General features: G+C 33.7%; 3 protein-coding genes across 3 annotated transcripts; all 3 read left to right on the forward strand.

Moving 5' to 3' along the window:
* The first annotated feature begins 8226 nt into the window (after nt 1-8226).
* LOC106402762 (pentatricopeptide repeat-containing protein At1g73400, mitochondrial-like) lies at nt 8227-10568 on the forward strand. The gene has a single exon (XM_013843550.3). The coding sequence runs from the start codon at nt 8520-8522 to the stop codon at nt 10167-10169; it is 1650 nt and encodes a 549-aa protein (XP_013699004.2). The 5' UTR covers nt 8227-8519; the 3' UTR covers nt 10170-10568.
* A 1758-nt stretch (nt 10569-12326) lies between these two features.
* LOC106405162 (transcription factor MYB54) lies at nt 12327-14115 on the forward strand. Its single transcript, XM_013845755.3, has 3 exons — nt 12327-12781; nt 12886-13281; nt 13732-14115. The coding sequence occupies exons 1-3, from the start codon at nt 12667-12669 to the stop codon at nt 13899-13901; spliced, it is 681 nt and encodes a 226-aa protein (XP_013701209.1). The 5' UTR covers nt 12327-12666; the 3' UTR covers nt 13902-14115.
* Nucleotides 14116-15503: 1388 nt separating this feature from the next.
* Nucleotides 15504-22099, forward strand: LOC106406742 (conserved oligomeric Golgi complex subunit 3). The gene is made up of 25 exons (XM_013847464.3): nt 15504-15754; nt 15903-15986; nt 16061-16168; nt 16283-16327; nt 16407-16481; nt 16560-16655; nt 16827-16904; nt 17143-17228; nt 17350-17416; nt 17590-17652; nt 17825-17926; nt 18115-18219; nt 18310-18402; nt 18658-18746; nt 19102-19321; nt 19617-19706; nt 19778-19894; nt 19986-20018; nt 20194-20280; nt 20364-20426; nt 20605-20721; nt 20855-20947; nt 21194-21319; nt 21538-21638; nt 21756-22099. Exons 1-25 carry the CDS (start codon nt 15677-15679, stop codon nt 21883-21885), a joined length of 2346 nt encoding a protein of 781 aa, XP_013702918.1. The 5' UTR covers nt 15504-15676; the 3' UTR covers nt 21886-22099.
* The last annotated feature ends 75 nt before the right edge of the window (nt 22100-22174 follow it).

Raw genomic sequence — 22174 nt, forward strand, 5'->3', positions numbered from 1 at the left:
AGTACCTTAACAATATAGAAAATCTATCTTTGTGAAACAAGAAAAAAATCTTACTTTCGGGAACGGAGAGAATATAATTTAAGATTTTCGATGTTTAGCACGCAGTGTAACAAAACAACTGTCTTTCATCGTTCACATAGATGCAACTCTCATGTTTGGTTCACATAATCATTATAAATCTGTATAAGTTGATGATAAAAAAAAAATCGATGCATTTTTATTAAATAATCATAATAGTGATAAATTATAAATATCAAAAACAATAACAGACTTTATTAGAATAATATTAATTTAAATTATTATAAATATCTAATTATAGAAAATAATGTGTTTATAATTAACTAATAATGCCTTCTTAATATATGTAAATTAAACACACACACAAAAATACTATTATTTTGGAAATAGATGGAGTATTCACTATGCAATATATTAAAAAAAAAATTCAAAAAGTTTTGTATACTGATTTAAGGTCTCAATTTAAAATCAATTAAATTGCATTAGCTTTCCTACAAAATGTTGGTTGGTGAATGACTGGACGCTACAAAGAAAACAGTTGAAGTCATTTAAATTATTAGAGCATGATTATCGGAGGTTTCTTAGCATTGAGGTTCTTAACGGAATATAAGAAATCGTCTCTTAACTTTTAACTAAAAAAACTAAGAACCGGCTCTTAGAGCAGGATTAACGGGGGATTAAAAGGGAGGTGCTTAAAAAATTAATATAATATTCGGTGGGTCCCGCAAAAAACCAACAATGGTTGCTTCTGTCAACTATTTTAGCGTCGTTGTTTGTATTGTTTGCGGGCCCCACTAACATGTGGCGGCCCGTAATTAGTTCTTTTATTAATAAAAAAATTTTAAGCACCCCATAAGGGGGTGTAGGGATAATCATGCTCTTAAATATCTTATTTAAAAGGCGATTCTTAGCTTTTTTTAGTTAAAAATTAAAATACGGTTTCTTATATTCCGCAAATAACTCAACGCTAAGAAACTCCAATTAATGATGCTCTTAAAGGTGTTTTTAAACGTTCAAGCTAGACAACGATCATAAAAAAAGAAAGAAAAATAAATTATGCGCAAAAGGTAATACGTGGGTGCTCTTAACTTTACAGTTGTTTTGTATACTAGCTTATTACTAATGTGCATTTTTTTTTTTTGAACTGACTAACTAATGTGCGTTTTCTCTCTTAAGATAATACAGAATGAATTCTAGTCCTTTTAAAAAATGATGTTTGTAGCATACGCTTGTCCAGTTCGGATCTTAGCATACGAAACATGTGGTTTTCCCTTTAGTTTGTACACATGATAGTTTTCTGTATGAGACATTTGTGGAGTAAATGCGATGCATATATTTCTCCTATTACATGTCATTAGGCTTTGAGCATGTGTTAGGTAAGTGTAACGAAGTGATGTGTTCTGTTCCTTTCTACAGTATGATTTACTACTTGTGCAAAATGCGTTAGTTCTTTTTACGTTTTCCTCGTTTTAAAATTTTGTACGATGAATTAGCAGAGGAAATCACTTTGTGGAACTTTTCCAGATCGTTAGCATTGCCAATATATTGTCCACACATTACATATTCACATCAATTACAACTTTCTGATAAATTATTCTGATTTAACTAATTAAAGTATTATATGTAAACAATATCCATAATCTAAGATATTAAATTATTATATATATATATGTATCAAAAACTTAATTACAGAAGATTTTTATATGGCTGGTATAGGTTTTCGATTATTTTATTTTTTTGACTGAAGACATTCATATTTAATTGCAAAAGAAAGAAAATGTTTTACAAGCAGTGCCGGCTCTAGGGGATGGCAAACATGGCATATGTCATAGGTTCATCTTAAAATTAACTAAATTTAGTGATAAAAAAGGTCCATATTTATGTTTGTTTCTTACAACAAGGGTCTAAAATATTATGTTTAACCAATTATAATACATAAAAAAAAATTTGTCTAAAGGTCTAATATAGTTTTAAGCCGACACTGTTTACAAGCATAGAGCTATAGGTTTTCAATTTACGAGCATGTAAACCAAAAAGACAAATTGCCCACAGTTTCAATGTATAAGAAATTTTCTTAACTATAAATAAATGTGTATGGAGGGTGATGCCCAACACTACCAATACTTATCCGCCAACATGCATACGCATGGATATGGTTGGTTTCCATGATTCTATGATATTAAAATTGGAAACTCCTTGGCACTATCCTCTGAGGATCATATAATAACTTTTATTTTAATTTTTTGGTGTAAAATAACTTTTATTTTCTTAATACCTTTTGATATATTTATGTATGTAGTTTCATTGGTATAGTCAACTGCCTCGTACGTTGTGCTTTATTTAAACACTAGGATAAGATCCGCGCCTAGCGCGAAATTAAGTTATTATTTTTATTATATTTTGGAGAATGAAACAATAGTTTGACTTCATTTGGATTAGGGGTGTTCAATCCAGATATCGGGTTAGTTTCGATTCGGTTCGGTTTTTTCGGTATTTTGGTTAGTAAAATATAACTACTATTCTAAATCCATATTTACTTTGACTTTAGTCTTTCACATACTTTTGAAAGATTTCAACTGGACAACTAAATTGATCAGCCAATCTTGTTGCTTTAAATCATTAGTATATATATATATATATATATATAAATATATATATTATTTAGTTTGAATATTTATTAAATAAAAATTCATATGCGTTATATTTTATGATCATTTGTAACTTATTATAACAAAAAAAAAAATCTATTGATCACAAAATTTTCAGAGTGAAAATCTTCAAATTTCTAATAATATATAGTCATTTTGAAAAATTCAAAATATAACATATAAGAAAAAATATAAATATTTTTATTATATATTTAATGTGATTTTTTTAATATCTTTTAATAATATAAAATTAAAAAAGAACTAAGATACCAAAATTGTTATCAAATATTTATAATTCATAATAATTAATTTTCATATATACGTTAATCATATTAGGTAATTTCGTAGCTTCTAATTAAGGAAAGTGCAAAAAAAATATTTGGTATATTATTTATCAATTCGAATATTCGATAGTTAGTTTAATAAAAAATATAATGTAAGTTAAGATGGACCAACCTATTTTTTTAAGAATAGTATATTTTATATAGTCATTTATTAAATGAGAATTTATAATCATACATTTCTATGATCATTCATATCGTTTTATAACTGAATATTTAAATCATCGATAACAAAATTTTCAATGTGAAATCTTTAATAAGTTTATAATTTATAAATGTTTTTGAAAATTCATTGAAAGTTTTAATATTAAAATATTTATGTAATCTTATGGTATATAGTTTAATCTATATATATGTATAGATATATGTTTTATTATTAAATGATATTTTTTACTCATATAGTTTTAAAATCATGTGTATCTTCTTATAATATTAAATAAAAGTTCATATTAATACAATTTTACGATCATTTGTAACTTATTATGACAAAAAAAAAATCTATTGATCACAAAATTTTAAGAGTGGTGATCTTCAAATTTCTAATAATTTATAGACGTTTTGAAAAATTCAAAATATAACATATAAAAAAATATAAATGTTTTTTATTATATATTTAATGTGATTTTTAATATCTTTTAATAATATAAAATTTTTAAAAAGAACTAAGATACAAAAATTGTTATCAAATATTTATTATTCATAATAATTAATTTTCACATATATGTTAATCATATTAGGTAATTTCGTAGCTTTTATTTAAGGAAAGTGCAAAACATTTTTTGGTACGTTATTTATCAATTCGATTGTTAGTTTAATAAAAAGTGTAATATAAGTTAAGATGGACCAACCTATTTTTCTAAGAATAGTATATTTTATATAGTTACTTATTAAATAAGAATTTATAATCATACGGTTCTATGATCATTCATATCATTTTATAACAAAATATTTAAATCATCGATAACAAAATTTTCAATCTGAAATCTTTAATAAGTTTATAATTTATAAATGTTTTTGAAAATTCATTGAAAGTTTTAATATTAAAATATTTATGTAATCCTATGGTATATAGTGTTTAATCTATATATATATATATATTAAATGATATTTTTTACTCATATGGTTTTAAAATCATGTGTATCTTCTTATAATAAAAATGTTAAACCATTGATCATTAATTTTTAACATAATAATTTTAATAGTTTTAGTCATTTATTGTCGTTTTTAAAAATTCAAAATATAACATATACGAAAAAATCTAAATTTTACTTTTATAGCTAATTTTATTGTTTAATTTATTTTAATAATATAAAATTAAACAAAAAAATGATGGAGGAGATATAAATTGTTTTCAAATCTTTATTATTAAAATTATTAATTGTCATATATATATTAGTCATTTATGGTAATTCCGTATGTTTGATTTAAAGAAAGAAAATAACATATCATATCATTATATCATATAGTTTGACCAACTTATGTATCTAACAATATATAAAAATTGAATGTGGACCTATTTATTTTTCAATTGAATGTAATTGACTACCTAATTGAGTGCCACCTATGCATTGGGGCCTATTTTAATTAATACAAAATTGAGGTTACATCTTTTCAAATGTTCCTCAATTAATATATAGGGGATGTATACGTATTGTACTGCATGTTACGAAATGCATCAAGTTGGACTATTTATTCTAAATACATTCGACTCAAACCGAATAAATGTGTATATTACATGACAATTCAACGCACTATTTTAGCAAAAAAAAAAAAAATCAACGCACTATTTTATTTAAATATGTGTTACATGTATATGTATAATTGTAATATATTCTTCCTACATGCCACGAATATGGATCAAATTGGACTATTTATAGTTTTATACTAAGGACATTCGGTTTAAGCCGAATGCAAGTGTGTTACATGACATCAACAGCATACCGTCATTTTCTAAAATGTCATTGACTCTTTAGATGTTTAATTTTGATTACAATCACAAAACTGACAAGTCACAGACAAAATGCACCGCCCTATGCATAAGCATGCCACGTCCAAATTTTGTTCAAATCTCCCATAAAGCCAGTGGGAGCCGAACAAAATATTTTCTTACACAAAAATAACCGGACCTCATGGTCTGGTGGTATAGGAACCTCAACTGAGATGCCCACCATCACGAGTTCGAGTCCCGGCCACAGCGGATTTAACATGGTTTCCGTTTGGCCGCCAGGACTCTCCAGTTCCGGTTGGACGCGGTGGTATAATCGGACTAAGGTCCGGATACCTGGATTATCAAAAAAAAAAAAAAAAAAAAAAAAAACATTGTTTGCTTTTTGGTGATAGATTAGAAAATAGCAGTGATGTCATATAGAGACCACGTGGCAGTAATATTATGAACCTGACGTTGATATTATTTTTGGGGGTGGGGGTTATGTATCAACAACGCAAGAAGATATTTGTATAAAACCAGTGGAAGTATGATACGTGTCCAGGTTCATGAACCAGATTTCGGTTAGGAGATCACGACTGTCTCACCGCCCCCAACGGTCTGAACACAAATTTAAATGGGCGGCAGTGCGGTTGGTGATGACGCGTGTCCTCAATCATTCGGTTATACATGTACTGTTGGTCGATGTTACCTACAGCTCAAGCTATCTTTCTGTGTTCGTTTCGTCTACGATTTGCTTTCCTTTTATAGAAACGAGACGTATTTATGTATTTTTCACATACTGCAACTAACAACAACCAAAAGCTATGGTTTGCTATTCTATCGTTACAAGTAAACATAGATTTCATTCCCCACGTTTGTTTGGTTTCGTTTACAAAGTTATTAGTAAGAAAGTATATTAGTAAAAAATACAGCTGTATCTAATAGATATTCATATATGATACTCTTTCTTAGATTCTGGGTTAGAGTTCTTTTTCAATCATTAGGAATCTTAAGATCTACAGAACACTATATATGTTGATTGCAGAATTTTGATTTTGATATATTTTGCATTAACAAAACTGGTCAACTACCATCACTCATAAATTATTACTGGTTTGTTTCGGTTTGATCACTAGTCATTATACAAATTAACGTACTATAGTAACAATCTAATAAGAATATACAATGTAACACAAGACAGTATATATATATATATACTCTTATAAAAAATACTATATACAAATGTTATTTTAATTTTGGTTTGGATTTGGATTTTCTTTTGTTTCGATTTCTTGCTATCTGTCAGGTTTGCTTAGATATCAATTATTGTTCCTAAACTGACGATGTATAGTTGTGGATCGTAACCAAATCAAGTACCAAAGAGAATGATGAAAAATATCATATACATATGCAAATATACGATTCTCATTCGCTACCATATCAAATAATAGACCTGCATATGATACTGCGAAAAGGGATAACCAAATGATAATGTAGTGCACTTTTCTTTTAACCAATCTCCATTTGCATCATTTCGTATAGTAAATAGAGACTGTGTAAATAGTTTTCTGAAAAGTAATGCTAAATGCGTTAACATAGGTGCAATGATTCTAAAATGAGAGTCGGAAAGACTACGCTAAGATTCTCTAACGGTCACTTGAGGGGACCATTCATTAGAAAAATCATCACCTGTTGCTAGTGGGTCACGAGTACTGATTCTTCTCTTTAACAAAAGTCATGAACTATTCTAATTCTAAACCTATTACATTTTAAACCTTTGTAGATGCTCTGTTTAAGTATTCGAAAAACTTAGATACAAATGATTGCGTATTTAAAAGAATAGATAGAGCTGTGGTGGAAAAAAAAATTGGGGTTGATAAATCATCATTTGTATATCCCAATGATATGTTATTAGTTATTAGTTTATTACTCGTATATTCATATATCATTGGTAATAGATTGTTGTTCTATATTATTGATACAAGTTATTATACATAAATACTATAGATAATCTAGTTGTCTTTGTGTTTTGTCGTTGTAAATTCTTTGTCTCTCCCTGTTTTCCTTTTTTTCAACCGGGGAGGCACGTCACATTCCTAAAATTTTGTCATTGTAAGATCAGTTGAGCAAAAAAAAAAATATATATGATAAATTGTTATTTAGATTTTATTGGCATATATCATTATTCAAATATATTGATATATGTCACTATTCATATATCATTGAGACATTGACATATATCATCAATCATATAAGGTATAACAATGATGATAAGCTGTTTTCATTGATATATTGCTCCGATGTTTTGTCTTATTTTCACCGTAAGTCCTTAATCCAAAAAGTTAGGATGAATGATTGACTTACCAAGTCTAATTTAATTAAGATTATGATATAAAGCATGATTCGACTAAGATTAAGACTGACAAGCATCAATAAACAAAGGGATTTGGTTATAGATAAAACAAATTAAAGGGTTTAGAAACCCTATAAACTAAACTCTTGCCGCTAACTAAGAAGTGATCAACAAGCTCATCTTAGTTTACAAAACCATCATGTGTACCTTTGTTATCATCGTTACATACGAGATCTCTACCACCGACGATGCCGCTATGGAGCCTATCACTAAAGAATGATGATACCGTTCTTGTCGAGATAATTGCTTCCAGTCAACTAAAACGACCCAAAACTAGATTCTTCATCAATAATATATAACGACAGACAAAATTATCATACAATAGTGTTATATCTATTTAATACTATAATTTTATGACAGATGTTAGTCAAAATTTAATTATCAACATTTTTTGTATGAACCAGTAAAAAATCAAGAGAAAAAGACAAGCACTGAATCAAGTTTATGTTCCCAAACTAGCACTCAAGGTCAAAAGTCACAAAAATAACACTTAATGTTTTATCAAAAGTCACAAACTTAGGGTTTAGAGTTAAAGGGTGGGGTTTAGGATTTAGGGTTTAGGGTTTAGGGTTTAGGGTTTAAAGTTTAGGGTTTAGGGTTTAGAGTTTAGGGTTTATGGTTTATGGTTTAGGGTTTAGAGTTTAGGGTTTAGAGTTGAGAAATGAAGTTTTGGGGATAAGATTTCAAACTTTGAAAAATAAAAAAATTAAAATTTTTAAAGGATAAACTTAGAAAGGTGCTATTTTGGTCATTTTAGTTTTTGAGTGTTATTTTTGTGATATAAACTTAGAAATGTGCTATTTTGGAGATTTGCCCAAAAATCAAACATTAAACATACATTTAAAATTTTACTACTTGGGGTTAAAAAAATTGATTTTTTTTGGAAGGACAAGCATATTTCGTATAAAAAAGGAAAAATGAAATTATTCATATACTTTTCACCTATTTATCTATTTTCTTGTATTTATTTATGCATGCCTACCAAGTACCAATTACGTTTCATTTGTATATAGTCTTTGAAAAACGTAACAGGCCCATATGATTTAAAAAAAATGTAACAGGCCCAATAGAAGAAGGCCACTAATAACTTTGAAAGCCTCTCTTCTCCGTCGCCGTCCCTTTCCACTGCTTCGTCTCCTACAGCGTCTTTAACTGCAACCCTCATTTCTCCGATGATGCGAAGGCTGGTGATCTCCTATATCCTCCGCTCTTCATCCTCCTTCCATCTATCAACACCACCACCACCACTAGAAAGGTCCACACTTCTCTCTCATCTCTTAACCTTCCCTCCAAAACCGATCCCAATCTCGACCCAATCCTCCTCCTCCACGACTCTGTTATCCTCACCAAGATCAAACCTCCACGAAGCGAGAACACAAGGCTCCAATCACGCCGTCGGAGTCCTCCACGAAGCCATAACATCGAACCCAAACCCGTACGACGACCTCGAAACGGCCCTATCCCAAACCGGCGTCGTTTTAACGACCCCAATAGTCTCCAAAATCCTCCAGAGGCTCCAATTCGAGGAAAAAACGGCCTTTAGATTCTTCACATGGGCCGGACACCAGGCCCATTACTACTCCCACGAGCCGTCCACTTACAACGAGATGATCGACATCTTGTCGAGCACCAAGTACAAGAACAAACAGTTCAGGATCGTGATCGACATGCTCGACTACATGAAGCGAAACAACAAAGAATCCGTACCTGCAGACGTAATGCTAGAGATTCTCAGAAAGTACTGCGAGAGGTACTTGACTCACGTTCAGAAGTTCGCTAAACGGAAACGGATCAGAGTCAAGACGCAGCCTGAGATCAACGCGTTCAACTTTCTTCTCGACGCGTTGTGCAAGTGTGGTCTTGTCAAAGAAGCTGAAGCTTTGGTTAGAAAGATGAGGTTTAAAGTCAAACCCGACGCGAGTACGTACAATGTGCTCTTCTTTGGTTGCTGTAGAGTTAGGGATCCCAAGAAGGCGATGAAGCTGATGGAGGAGATGATTGGAGCTGGACACAAGCCTGAGAACTTCACTTACTGTGCTGCGATTGATGCTTTTTGTCAAGCGGGGATGGTGGATGAGGCCGCTGAGCTGTTTGAGTTTATGGTTACTAAAGGCTCTGCTGTTTCCGCCCCCACGGCGAGGACTTTCGCATTGATGATTGTGGCTTTAGCGAAGAGTGGTAAGGAGGATGAATGTTTTGAGCTGATAGGGCGGATGATAGCCATGGGGTGTCTTCCTGACGTGTCGACGTACAAGGATGTGGTTGAAGGGATGTGTAACGCTGGGAAAGTGGAGGAAGCGTATAGGTTCTTGGATGAGATGGGTAGTAAAGGCTATCCGCCTGATATAGTCACTTATAACTGCTTTCTTAGGGTGCTGTGTGAGAGTAAGAAGAGCGGTGAGGCGGTTAAGCTTTATAAGAGGATGGTTGAGACAAGTTGTGTGCCTAGTGTTCAGACGTATAACATGCTGATAACTATGTTTTTCGAGATGGGGGATCCGGATGGTGCGTATAGTACGTGGAGGGAGATGGAGGAGAGAGGCTGTGGTCAGGATGTTGAGACTTACTGTGCTATGGTGAATGGGCTTTTTGACTGTGGGAGGGAGAAGGAGGCGTGTTTTCTTCTGGAGGAGGTTGTGAGCAAGGGGATGAAACTGCCGTATCGAGCGTTTGACTCTTTTTTGATGCGTCTGTCCGAGGTTGGGAACATCAAGGTGATCCATAAGGTTTCTGAGCATATGAAGAAGTTTTATAATCATAGTATGGCGAGGCGGTTTGCGCTTAGTGAGAAGAGGAAAAGTACAAAGCTCAGAGGGAAGTGATGGGCACTGGAAAAAAACAGTTTGACCATATATGTCATAGAGGCAGCGATGCAAATGTTCTGGGAGGAGCTCTTCCAGATGATGATCTTGCTAAGTTTCGTTGATTACTGTCTCCAGTTCTGGACCAAAGATTCATTCTCTCAGAAGCAATGAGAGCTTATCAAGGTCAGTTGTCTAATAGTTATGTTGGTTTCTTTGGGAATGCTCTCACAGCGCATGGTATGTTTTAAAGTTATTGTATTGACTATTTGCGTACATAAATGGAATGTTTGTATGATGGTTAGCATTACATTATGTAACGTGGAGAGGTCTGTTTTGTTCATGATTCATAACTATTCTGCTCCTTTTGATGTGAGAGATTCTTTATAACAATATGATGCTAGAACAATGTTGACTTCATCGTTCTGCTAATAAGGTAAAAAAGGTTTCACCAGTTTCTGGTTAACGCCTGGTCGGTTTGAGTCTCTGTCAACATTTGGTACAGTTTAAAAGTGAAAACCGATCTGGTATACTAATCGCTAAGTGGAATCAGGATCCGGTTTAGATGTATGAGTATTTCTTGAATAAAACATGTTTAGTTTAGTTAGGATAGGTCTGAAACTGAAGAAGGCTTCTCTCCTAACTAACAATAGAACAAATGAAATTGGTTATGGCTCCTTTCCCAACTAACTCTGTTTTTTTTTCCTACTTAACTTTACCAGCAATTGTTTCGGCTTTGTTTAAAGAATAAATAATATGATAATACAAAACTGAGAAATGTTCGAATAGAAACCCCACGGAACATTCAATGCAACTGATAAGCTGTTTTTAATCCTGAAAGTACGAAACCTATAGAGTTCCGTTTTGGACAAGAAAGAAACTAAGACATGCTTGGAGACCAAATATTTGACCCTTTTTTTTCATTTTTATGACATAATGTTTGACCACATAAGACGTCATTAACTCTCGATATTTTTGCATAAAAATTAATAATGTATGACATCATCTCTCTAACAATTTACAAGAGGACATAAAATACTAAAATTGACTAACTATCCGATTATCCTAGTCAGTGTTTTTACTAGTTAAGGCTGCGATGGTAAAAAGCTGAATGATTCAACTTTAGATAAAAAAAAAAAAGTTAGTTGTATGCTGTCCACGTTATATCAGTTCGAATTAAGCTAGCTAGGAGAAAAAAAACGTTGATTAGGTCTGAAAGGTTATCAGAACCTATCCATCAAGAATATATGTGACCTGCAATTTAATCAGAAGTCCACAACATTGTTACCAAACTCCTTTTTTTTTCATTTTTATCAGATTTAATTTCAATATCTTTATAGAATCAAGAACTTATATATAAATAATTATTTTTGAAAGTATTCTAAACATTTAATCAGCAGTATCACTCATTAACTAACAAAGGCAATATGTAGCTGGCTGGAATCCACATATTATTGAATAACAAAGATTTCATGCTCCATCTAATGTAATATTTCAAGATTTTTCTTTATAAGAATACACAAGAAAAACATAGATCGTATATGTATAAACACACATTTAAAGTAACAACTTTTTTTTGCTAACTTTTGAACATGAACAACTTTAAAGTAACATTTCAAGAAAAAAATATTGTATGCAAGTATTACTTTGCATTAAAAAAATAGAATATCGAAATGTTGTAGTTTATAATTTATTGTTATAATCATGCAACTAAAGTTATCAAAATGTTGTAGTTTATAATCGAAATTTGTTCTTGTATGAATTACTTTGAATAAAAAAATGGAATAACAAAACTCACAAAATTATCAGTTTGGAATGTCAATAATTTTGTCTTTGTCAATGTTTATTATATGCAAGTACATAGTTTGCCCAAGAACACAGAAACTTAGATGAATATTGGTGGCTTGAAGTAGCGGGTGTAGGTTAGAACTTAGAGAAAAACATGAAGTTATTAATACTATACGAAGAGACGTTGAGAGGTTAACGAAATTCAGTCCACACCAAGCAATCTCTACCCTTATATCTAAAACATATATATAATACATATATATATTTATTCAGTATATATTATTAACTAATTAAGATCTAAAGAAAATAGAGAAAAGAGAAAAGGTAGATAGATTACTTAAAATGGGTGTCGTGTTGGTTAGGGAAGACGTTGGCATCAGTCGCCGGTGGAGAGGTCTGTCCAAACTCTCCCGACTCTCTAACGAATTATTTATTTTATTTCTTTTTTTTTTACAGCATTTTTATTTCTTTCTTCATATTTATAAATAAACTATATAATAGACTATATATATATGTATTCGTGCGGTTGCTCTTCACTTTTCTTCTTGTTCCCACGTACCCATCTTCCCCAACCTTTCCCCAAGAAAAAACCTAGGGTTTCCATATAGTTAACATCTGTGTGTTTTCTTTTCTTAGTATACTTCTTTGTTCTTGTATTGGTTTCAATCGGTACATTTGAGATAAAGGTGTTAGGTAGTTGATAGATCGGTGCAAAGAAAGAAAAAAGATCATGTGTAGTCGAGGCCATTGGAGACCATCAGAAGACGAGAAGCTCAAGGATCTGGTCGAACAATATGGTCCTCATAATTGGAACGCCATAGCACTCAAGCTCCCTGGTCGATCTGGTAATTATCTTCTAGGGTTGATTGGTCGTAGAACTATCACAAAACTAGGGTTTGAAAGATGTATATATTGGTTTAAAATTAACTATATGCTTCTATATGTGCAGGTAAGAGCTGTAGATTGAGATGGTTTAATCAATTAGATCCAAGAATAAACCGAAACCCTTTCACGGAAGACGAAGAAGAAAGACTCTTAGCTGCTCACCGGATCCACGGGAATAGGTGGTCCATCATCGCTAGGCTTTTCCCTGGAAGAACTGACAACGCCGTCAAGAACCATTGGCACGTTATCATGGCTCGACGCACACGTCAAACCTCCAAGCCTCGTATTCTTCCCTCCATGACTTCGTCTTTAATGGCGACTGAACAAACCATGATGGGTTCTGGTGATGGGAAGAGAATACTTGGAGACGTTGTTAATTACCCTTACCAATTCTCACATATCAATCATCTTCAATTCCTCAAGGAGTTTTTCACCGGAAAGATTGCTTTAAATACTAAAGGTAATTATTAACCTCAAATTTTTTTTTTATATAAATATAAGTGTGTTTACATCTTCATATGTTTGTTGCTATGATTGGTGACTACAATTTATGCATGTTCCAGATTTTTCTTTTTGGTAAAACTTGTTCCAAATTTTTTTTTTTTTTTGCCTTAAATTTGACTTGTTTCAAAAATTTTGAAATGGGAGAAAGTGTAACATGATCAAATTTTGTGATAAAATTCAGTTTTGTGTGACACATATTATTTTCTTGTTGTATAGTATTATATCATTTGTTTAAGTATAGTACATATCGTTTTCTTCATTACGCTAAATTTATCTCTGTCTTTATACATCTATGGTTACAACCTACATAAACTATATTCTTCTTTTTTTTTGCTAAAGTATAACTTATAGTTCTGATTTTTTTTTTTTAACTATAATTCTGATCTTAATTGTTTTCTTTGAACAGAAAATCAGAGTAAAAAGCCTATCGAGTTCTACGATTTTCTACAAGTAGATACGGGTTCAAACAAGAGCGAGGTTATTGATCAAGATTCAGACCAAAGCAATCCCAATGACTCGGACAACAAAAACGAAAGTCATGTTCCTTTCTTCGATTTTTTGTCTGTTGGAAAGTAATCTGCTTCCTAGGGTTAACTCGTTTGCAGTATATATATCTGTATATGTATACATATGTAAGTCCCAAATTTCAAGCTTAACTTCTTAGTCCGTATACGTACGAGACTTTAGATCGATTACATGTATGTTTGGTGTATAAAACCACCAAATTGTGAGCCAAATGTGAAATGTACCAAATGTTGGTTAAAGCATCCACACCACACGTTCTCAATCAGTTTTGAATGATATGCATAAATGTCTAATCATATAATTCTCTTACCAAGAAAACCAATCATATAAATTTATGGCGGCGTTCTTAATTAGTTTGGAAGAAAAACTAAAGGATGGTTTTATGGTTAACTATAACAAAAGATGTCGTGTAACGAAGAGAAAGATGCAATTACATCAGCGGACTATTCATTATTCAAACATATCGCTTACGGTCATGATCATGCACAAGTAAAACTCCTATATACACATTCACATATAGTTCCTTGTAAACTATAACTTATGTGAATATATTATATGTTCACCCATGACTTAAAATATAATCCAGTTTCTTCTTCCTATATATCAATATCTGTAGTAGTAGCCTAGTAGGCTAGCAAACGTTTTTTCACTGTATATACTAACACAAAAAAGTAAGTTACAAGACTAAATGAAATCTAGCTAAATAATTTATTTGTTAATAATATGCATGGATTTGTACAACCCGCGGCTACATGTTAGTTATTTTAGAAAGAAAACAAATGTTTGCACGTATCTTTGTATTTTATTTGCAAATTGTAACGAAACACAGTGTAATATAATAGTAGACAAATGGTGAAGTATAATAACGGAAAGACGAAATGGAAGTTGGAGTATAGATATGATTAAGTTGGGCGTAGCTATCAGCCACCAATAAATATATTTCAAGGTAGTAATTAAACCTTGGTCAAAAAAATACTAAAAAGTAAATATAATGGGATTCAGGTGAAGATTAAAAGCATGCATATTGACATTCGACACGACTTATACACCCTCTAGTCTTTTTGTTATGTTACCCCGTAAACCGTACTCTCTAATAGGTCTGTTCTTTTCATAGCAGCCGGGAGCAGCGGTAGTAACAAAAATATATCACTTTGACAGAGACAAGATGAGCGATCTTGAAAGAAAATTTAATTATCGTAGTTTGCCGCAACGACCGTAAAAGTGGATGCGACTGTCACCGTTAATTCCAGCGTCCCACAGCATGTTTAATCTAAAGCTTGAAATGATCGATGCGTCCAAATTTGGAAATTTTTTTCTGAGATGCATGCTTTAAATTTCAACGATAACGCTAGTAGCAACGACGGTGTCCTGAACAGGGCTAATGTCAGTTTACGTTTAATTTTCGTAATTTGGTTTCATAATCACGCCTACATATCTTCCTTAGGCTAAATATGTCAGTCATCACGAATACGTGCTATATGATTAAAGAGAAGACGATATACATAAGTGAAAGTTTCAATCTAGAAGCCTTGGGGCAAAATGTAAAAGTTATAGAAATTTAGGACTAATTTGCAATAACTGATAAATATTGTTGAAGACGGCACACGTGTGACATCACTCTAGTATCAAACGGTCGTTCCTTAATCGCGTTTGTTTTTGGTAACGCCAACGCGGAAAAGCGTTTTCTATTTCTAGCGTTTTGGTTCGCGTAACTGTAACTCCGCTTAGATCGCAAATCAGCACAGCAAGTGAACACATTCTCAAAGCTAAAGAGTAAACGATACGCAGGAGGAGCCTATCGATCGTCTCTCTGAATCGCCATAGATATGGCGGCATCGTCTTCAAGCGTTCCCAGATCTGGAGCCGTCTCCAAAGGCTACAATTTCGCTTCCACTTGGGAACAGGTAATCGCGACATCCTAAGCTCGAGATCCCGCCGTTAGATCAATTGATAAGTCTGGATCTGAATGAACTGAGAATATCAGAGATTCACAGTGTGGATTTTGACATGCTTTATCTTCCGTTTCGTAATGTGGTTACCTTTCGATTGCAGAGCGCTCCTTTGACAGAGGAGCAGCAAGCAGCGATCGTTTCTTTATCTCACGCAGTCGCTGAGCGGCCGTTTCCTGCTAATCTCGTGAGTGTTGAGGTTATCTATTTTGGTTTGTGGTTGCTGGAATGTTATTCAGTGTTAGTTTTTTTTGGTTTTAGGTGCATGAGAATGTTCATCGACCTGAGAATGGCTTATCTGTCTCGGTAGAGGATACACACTTGGGAGATTCTGGAGCAATTGAGGCTGTTTTGGTTAATACGAATCAGGTAGAAAGACCATGCTTAGCTGATTTGATGATAAAGAAGTTGCATTTTGTATTTTGTGGGCGTCAGTACTAATGCTTCTTCATTTCGGATGTATGTTATTTTTTTTTACTACAGTTCTACAAGTGGTTTACTGATCTTGAATCAGCGATGAAGTCTGAGGTTAGTGATAGTGAGGTTAAGAGTGGGGGAGACATTACTTGGTATGTGTCTAATTGATTTGTTTTTTTTTTTGACATAGACAGAGGAAAAGTATCGGCACTATGTCGATACTTTAACTGACCGCATCCAGACTTGTGATGATATACTTCACCAGGCAGGTTTTTTCCACCAAGTTTTGTATAGTGCTGTGGCCTTACCTGGCCAATAAATAATAAGCCAGCTGTTTCTGTAGGTTGATGAAACGCTCGACCTATTTAATGAACTACAGCTTCAGCATCAAGCAGTAACAACAAAGACTAAAACTCTTCATGATGCATGCGACCGACTGGTATTGTCTTCGTTTTTTCTTTTATGACTGCGTGTTATTTTCTTCAACCTGCTAAAAATATTGAAAATAACAAAGAAATTATGCTTAATCCATCTTGGCGGATCAAGAGTTTCTTGAGATATGTGATTATTATGGTTTGCTTCTCTGAGCTCTTTCTTTCACCTTTTCTAGTTAATGGAGAAGCAGAAATTGATGGAGTTCGCAGAAGCGCTAAGGAGTAAGCTCAACTATTTTGATGAATTGGAGAATGTAAGATTTTAAATACTGGCCTACCAACATAGTTTTTGCATATGTGTATACGTGTGTAGCCGCCTGAGATTGTACAGTAGTTTTACTCATTAATAGAATATACTTAAAACTTGGCCTATTCATGGAACTTAAGTTCATAGTGTATGTTTCTCACTGAATACTTGTTGTAAATCTAGGAGAAATACTCAACAAGGTGTTCAATTGCTCTAACTTTTGTTTTCCTTTTTCTATGTTGCAGATATCATCCAACTTTTACTCTCCAAATATGAATGTATCAAACTCTAACTTTCTCCCACTACTGAAACGGCTCGATGAGTGCATATCGTGAGTAAATTATATTGCATACAATAATATGACTACGTGGCGATTTTCTAAAAGAATGCCGAAGTTCGTCTTGCTTCCGTGAAAAGATTGTAATATGCTTCTTTTACCTTGGGTTCTGTAGGTACATCGAAAGTAATCCACAATATGCGGAGTCAAGTGTTTATTTACTCAAATTTCGTCAGCTGCAGGTACTACGAAAGAGCCCTCACTCTCTCTGTCTCTCCTCCATGTTTCTCTCTCACTGAGAAACGCTTGGGTTTACAGTTCTTGCGCATGTACACACTGTTTCCAGAATTTATAGGGGAGCTAATTATCTTGTAACATCTGTTATGAAAGAAGACTAACATTTATAATTTTACAGTCACGCGCCTTGGGCATGATTCGAACTTACATCCTTGCAGTGCTCAAAACTGCTGCTTCCCAGGTAACTATTCCTTGTAACATGCATCTAGTCTTGCACAGCTTATGCAAATCATGTATTTTGTTCTGGTGACTGTGTATGTACATATATTGAACTATATGCCTGTAATTAGGAAAGTTAATAAAAATGTGTAGTTATGCCTAGTTTTCTTGAGACATGTTAAATTTGTTGTCAGGTTCAGGCAGCATTTCGCGGGACAGATGGAAACAAAGCATCTGTCTCGGAGGGTGTCGAGGCATCTGTTATATATGTTCGCTTTAAGGCTGCTGCAAGTGAGGTAATATCTTTTGATTTGTTTTTTTTTTCATTTTAAAGTGCAAAACTTCTAGGGTTACAATATTATATAAAAGAAAGGAAAACTTGCTTTTATATTCAGTTTCGATTTTGTGAGTTTTAGTGTTGAGAGTACGGCATCATGGTATTTTCTTTCGTATGACATTGAACATCGAGAACATATTTGTCCAGCTTAAACCTGTATTGGAGGAAATCGAGAGTAGGTCAGCAAGAAAGGAATATGTTCAAATTCTTGCAGAATGCCACAGACTATACTGTGAACAACGGCTTTCTCTTGTGAGTTTATTTTCTGGATCTACAACATGATTTAGTTTCTATCTTCTGGTAACAATAATCGCCTGTTTATTTTTCGTTTCACATTATCAGGTCAAAGGCATAGTTCACCAACGAGTATCTGATTTTTCCAAGAAGGAGGCATTGCCATCTTTGACAAGATCTGGTTGTGCATATCTGATGCAGGTATGTGATTGAAAATAAAAGATATACCTCTCTTAGTTCATGAGGGATACTAGGAGTTGTATCAGTTTAGTAGAAAAGGACTATCATCATAGGGAATAGAAAGTCAATATAGATGTTAATCTGTGTAAGGGTCTTCGAGAGAGACAATGCCTGGATTATCAGCTTTAGCAACTGAAATTGTGGAGATTGTTAATCGCTTTGGTTTTCAAAAACATAAAGTAATGTATCACATGACTTCTCCCTTATGAATTTCAGGTTTGTCAAATGGAGTATCAACTGTTTACTCATTTCTTTCCAGCATCATCAGAAGAAGTTTCGAGTCTGGCACCTCTAGTGGATCCTTTGTAAGCTTTTATCCGTGCTGTCCATGTTCACCATCTCTGTTTCTGTGCAATTTAATCCTAAAAGTGATTTTTGGTGCCTTTTATACTGAGAAATAAACAGCTGATACAGATTGAATTAGTTTGAGCCAGATTGATTCCTTTGTTATGTCTTATGCTATGCTTCCAACTGTAGTTATTGTAGTCGTTGGATCCACTACACTGTAGTCAACTTTCCTCGAGTCTGAATATGACTTCTTGAAAGTCTTAAGATATAGAAAATATGAGCAAGCACTGCATAGGTGATCCAGATTATTTTTCGTTTCTTAAATTTTATGCGATGCTTACAGTTTATCATAATTGCTGGATTCCGGAACAGGTCTACGTACTTATATGACATTTTACGCCCAAAACTGATCCACGAGGCAAATATTGACCTTCTCTGTGAGCTTGTTCATATCCTTAAAGTTGAAGTCTTGGGAGAGCAGTCCGCTAGACAGAGTGAACCCCTGGCTGGACTGCAGCCTACACTACAAAGAATTTTAGCCGATGTTAACGAGAGATTGACTTTTCGTGCCAGAACATATATTCGAGATGAGGTGCCGTTTTACCTTACAAGCAGATGTTTAGATCGTTTTCCTACAATTTCGTTACTGTCTCTCTCCCTTGTCGTTACTTCCACAAGCTTGATTTTCATCTGCGTCTATGTAGAAATAGTGAAATTTATATGTTGTCCCCAGTAAGACGACTCACCTACTGATAAGATGAAATTGCGTTATAAATCTGATGTTGAACGACTTTTAAGTGGAGAAATTTGCTAGTTTTGGCGATGTTATCCTGTTTAGTTCGCTTTCCTTCAGTTGCTCTGTTTGAATCCCCTTCTTACTTATGCAGATTGCAAATTATATTCCCTCGTACGAAGATCTGGATTACCCTGCAAAGCTGGAGGGATCTCCTAATACAACATCTGATACCAATCTCGGGGTAAAATACAGTGTCAGATTATTTCCATGGTTTGGTAATCTTTAGTTGTATACTTATATTCTGCGGTGCAGGATGATGAAAACGCTGATGTGTTTAAGACTTGGTATCCACCTCTGGAGAAGACTCTCTCTTGTCTATCTAAACTATATCGTTGCTTGGAGCCTACAGTCTTCACTGGGTTAGCACAGGTAAGACTGCCGATCAGTAGCTTTATTGCTTCTCATTCTGTCAAAGAAGACATGCAAAGTTGTCTAACTGACCATTTCTTCTGTTCCACAGGAAGCTGTAGAAGTTTGCTCTCTGTCAATTCAAGTAAGCAAGCTAGAAAACCAGATTTTCGTAACCTTGACGTTTGATCCCTTTTCAGCTGTCCTTATTTTCATTGACATTATCAGTTAATCTAAGATGTGCCATTTTCCTGTAATACTTTAGTTATTTTTGTTTGTTTAATTACGAAGTCCACATTATTTTGTCAAATGTGCAACAGAAAGCCAGCAAGCTTGTTATTAAGCGATCAACTACAATGGATGGTCAGCTGTTCCTTATCAAGCATCTCCTTATCTTGAGGGAACAGGTTATGGCTGATCTATCTTTACTTTGCTTATTTTGCTATATAGCCAATGGTTATATTTTAACGATACTTATATTTGTTTCCAGATTGCGCCTTTTGACATAGAATTTTCAGTCACCCACAAAGAGCTTGATTTCTCCCATTTACTGGTTAGTTTTTCAACAATCAGGTCCACTTTGTATGATAGATCTAAACCTTATTTTATGCCTTTGAGAATGCTTAACTTTGGTGCAGATTTCATATCTTTTTCCTCCTTCAGTTTCTTTCTTTGCTGATGACTTTGTTAACTTTCGCCAGTAATTAATATTATTCATAAAATGTGGTTAGGAACACTTGAGGAGGATACTTAGAGGTCAAGCTTCACTTTTTGACTGGTCTAGGTCAACCTCCCTAGCAAGGACCCTTTCACCTCGAGTTTTGGAGAGCCAAATAGATGCCAAGAAGGTTTGTAATTTTCTCTTTCACCCACCATCAATTGCAGATTTGCTTCTTGCTTACGTGGATGGCTCTTCAATGGTAGATCCTTGCATTCCTTTATATGAATGGGAATGATGCATATGTCCCTTTAATTTTGCAGGAACTAGAAAAATGTCTTAAGACAACTTGTGAGGAGTTTATCATGTCAGTCACTAAGCTAGTTGTGGATCCTATGCTTTCATTCGTAACCAAGGTGGGTTTCTCTTTTCCTCTGTCTTCTGGGGAACTTTTTTCAAGTTTTCTAAAGATTCTGGAAGTCCTATGTAAAGTCAAGCCAGTAGTCTTGCACCGTTTCATTTTCAAGAAACTTTAAAATCTTCTTTGTCTATGTTACGCAATGCACTGATCATGAGAGGAGGGGCTCTATTATCTAAAGGGGCTTCTCTCGTAACGGAATAGCGTAATAGCTTTGCTGTGTTTATACGTTGTGTGTATGCAGGTGACAGCCATAAAAGTTTCTCTATCCAGTGGAACTCAGAATCAAAAAGTTGACTCTGTCATGGCTAAGCCGCTAAAGGAACAAGCTTTCGCTACTCCAGATAAGGTGGCTGAACTTGTTCAGAAGGTATGTCAGCTATATCTTGTTCCACATTAAGCTCTCCTGGACGCAACTTCCTTTACTGAGCCCTGATATTAAAATATATGTTCATTAGTATTTCTAGTTCTAACAAATACAGGTGCTAAGGATCCCTTAAACATGCATTTGTTGTTCTGAAGTTAAATTAATTATAGTAAGCACAGGGAAATGATGATTTTGTATCACTTTTTTTTTCCTTTCACCAGGTATATGCTGCAATACAACAAGAGCTGCTTCCGATTTTAGCAAAAATGAAACTCTACCTACAGAATCCATCAACAAGGACCATACTTTTCAAGCCGATCAAGTAAGTCCATATATAGACCATCTAAACTATCTTTGGCTTGTTTCATATGTGTGCTTGGTTCAAATTCTCTTTCTAGTTTAAATACTAAGAAATTATGTTTAATTTATATAATTAAAGGACAAATATAGTGGAAGCTCATACACAAGTGGAGTCTTTGCTGAAAGCCGAGTACTCAGCAGAAGAACAAGCCAACATCAATATGATATCCATTCAGGATCTGCAAACCCAACTCGACAATTTGCTTTAAGGTCATGCCTCAATCAATGGTTTTGATTTTTATTATAAGAAGAGTACTTTTGCTTCTTTTGACTCTACTTTTAGCATACTTTACAAGAGTTGTCGTCAAAAAAAGACATACTTTACAAGAGTTCACTTTAGATATATATAAATATTATTTTGTATCCAAGAACTCATACATCTGTTGGTCTCTGCATTCAATATATCTTAAGGTGAAAGATGTAGATCTTATGCTTCTACGCAAGCTAGTTGTCAAGTTTTCTTTGGGCTTTGTGGTTAATGTATGACAGTAGAAATGA

This window comes from Brassica napus, chromosome C6 (assembly GCF_020379485.1).
Source record: "Brassica napus cultivar Da-Ae chromosome C6, Da-Ae, whole genome shotgun sequence".
NCBI classification, from domain to species: Eukaryota; Viridiplantae; Streptophyta; class Magnoliopsida; order Brassicales; family Brassicaceae; genus Brassica; species Brassica napus.

Bases quoted from the DNA above. Each gene is read 5' to 3' on its own strand.
- LOC106402762 (XM_013843550.3), top strand. From the start codon at position 8,520: ATGATGCGAAGGCTGGTGATCTCCTATATCCTCCGCTCTTCATCCTCC.
- LOC106406742 (XM_013847464.3), top strand. From the start codon at position 15,677: ATGGCGGCATCGTCTTCAAGCGTTCCCAGATCTGGAGCCGTCTCCAAA. The intron at 16,905-17,142 runs GTAAGATTTTAA...TCTATGTTGCAG, and splicing joins ATTTTGATGAATTGGAGAAT to ATATCATCCAACTTTTACTC. The intron at 18,220-18,309 runs GTGAGTTTATTT...TCACATTATCAG, and splicing joins GTGAACAACGGCTTTCTCTT to GTCAAAGGCATAGTTCACCA.
- LOC106405162 (XM_013845755.3), top strand. From the start codon at position 12,667: ATGTGTAGTCGAGGCCATTGGAGACCATCAGAAGACGAGAAGCTCAAG. The intron at 12,782-12,885 runs GTAATTATCTTC...CTATATGTGCAG, and splicing joins CAAGCTCCCTGGTCGATCTG to GTAAGAGCTGTAGATTGAGA. The intron at 13,282-13,731 runs GTAATTATTAAC...TTCTTTGAACAG, and splicing joins GATTGCTTTAAATACTAAAG to AAAATCAGAGTAAAAAGCCT.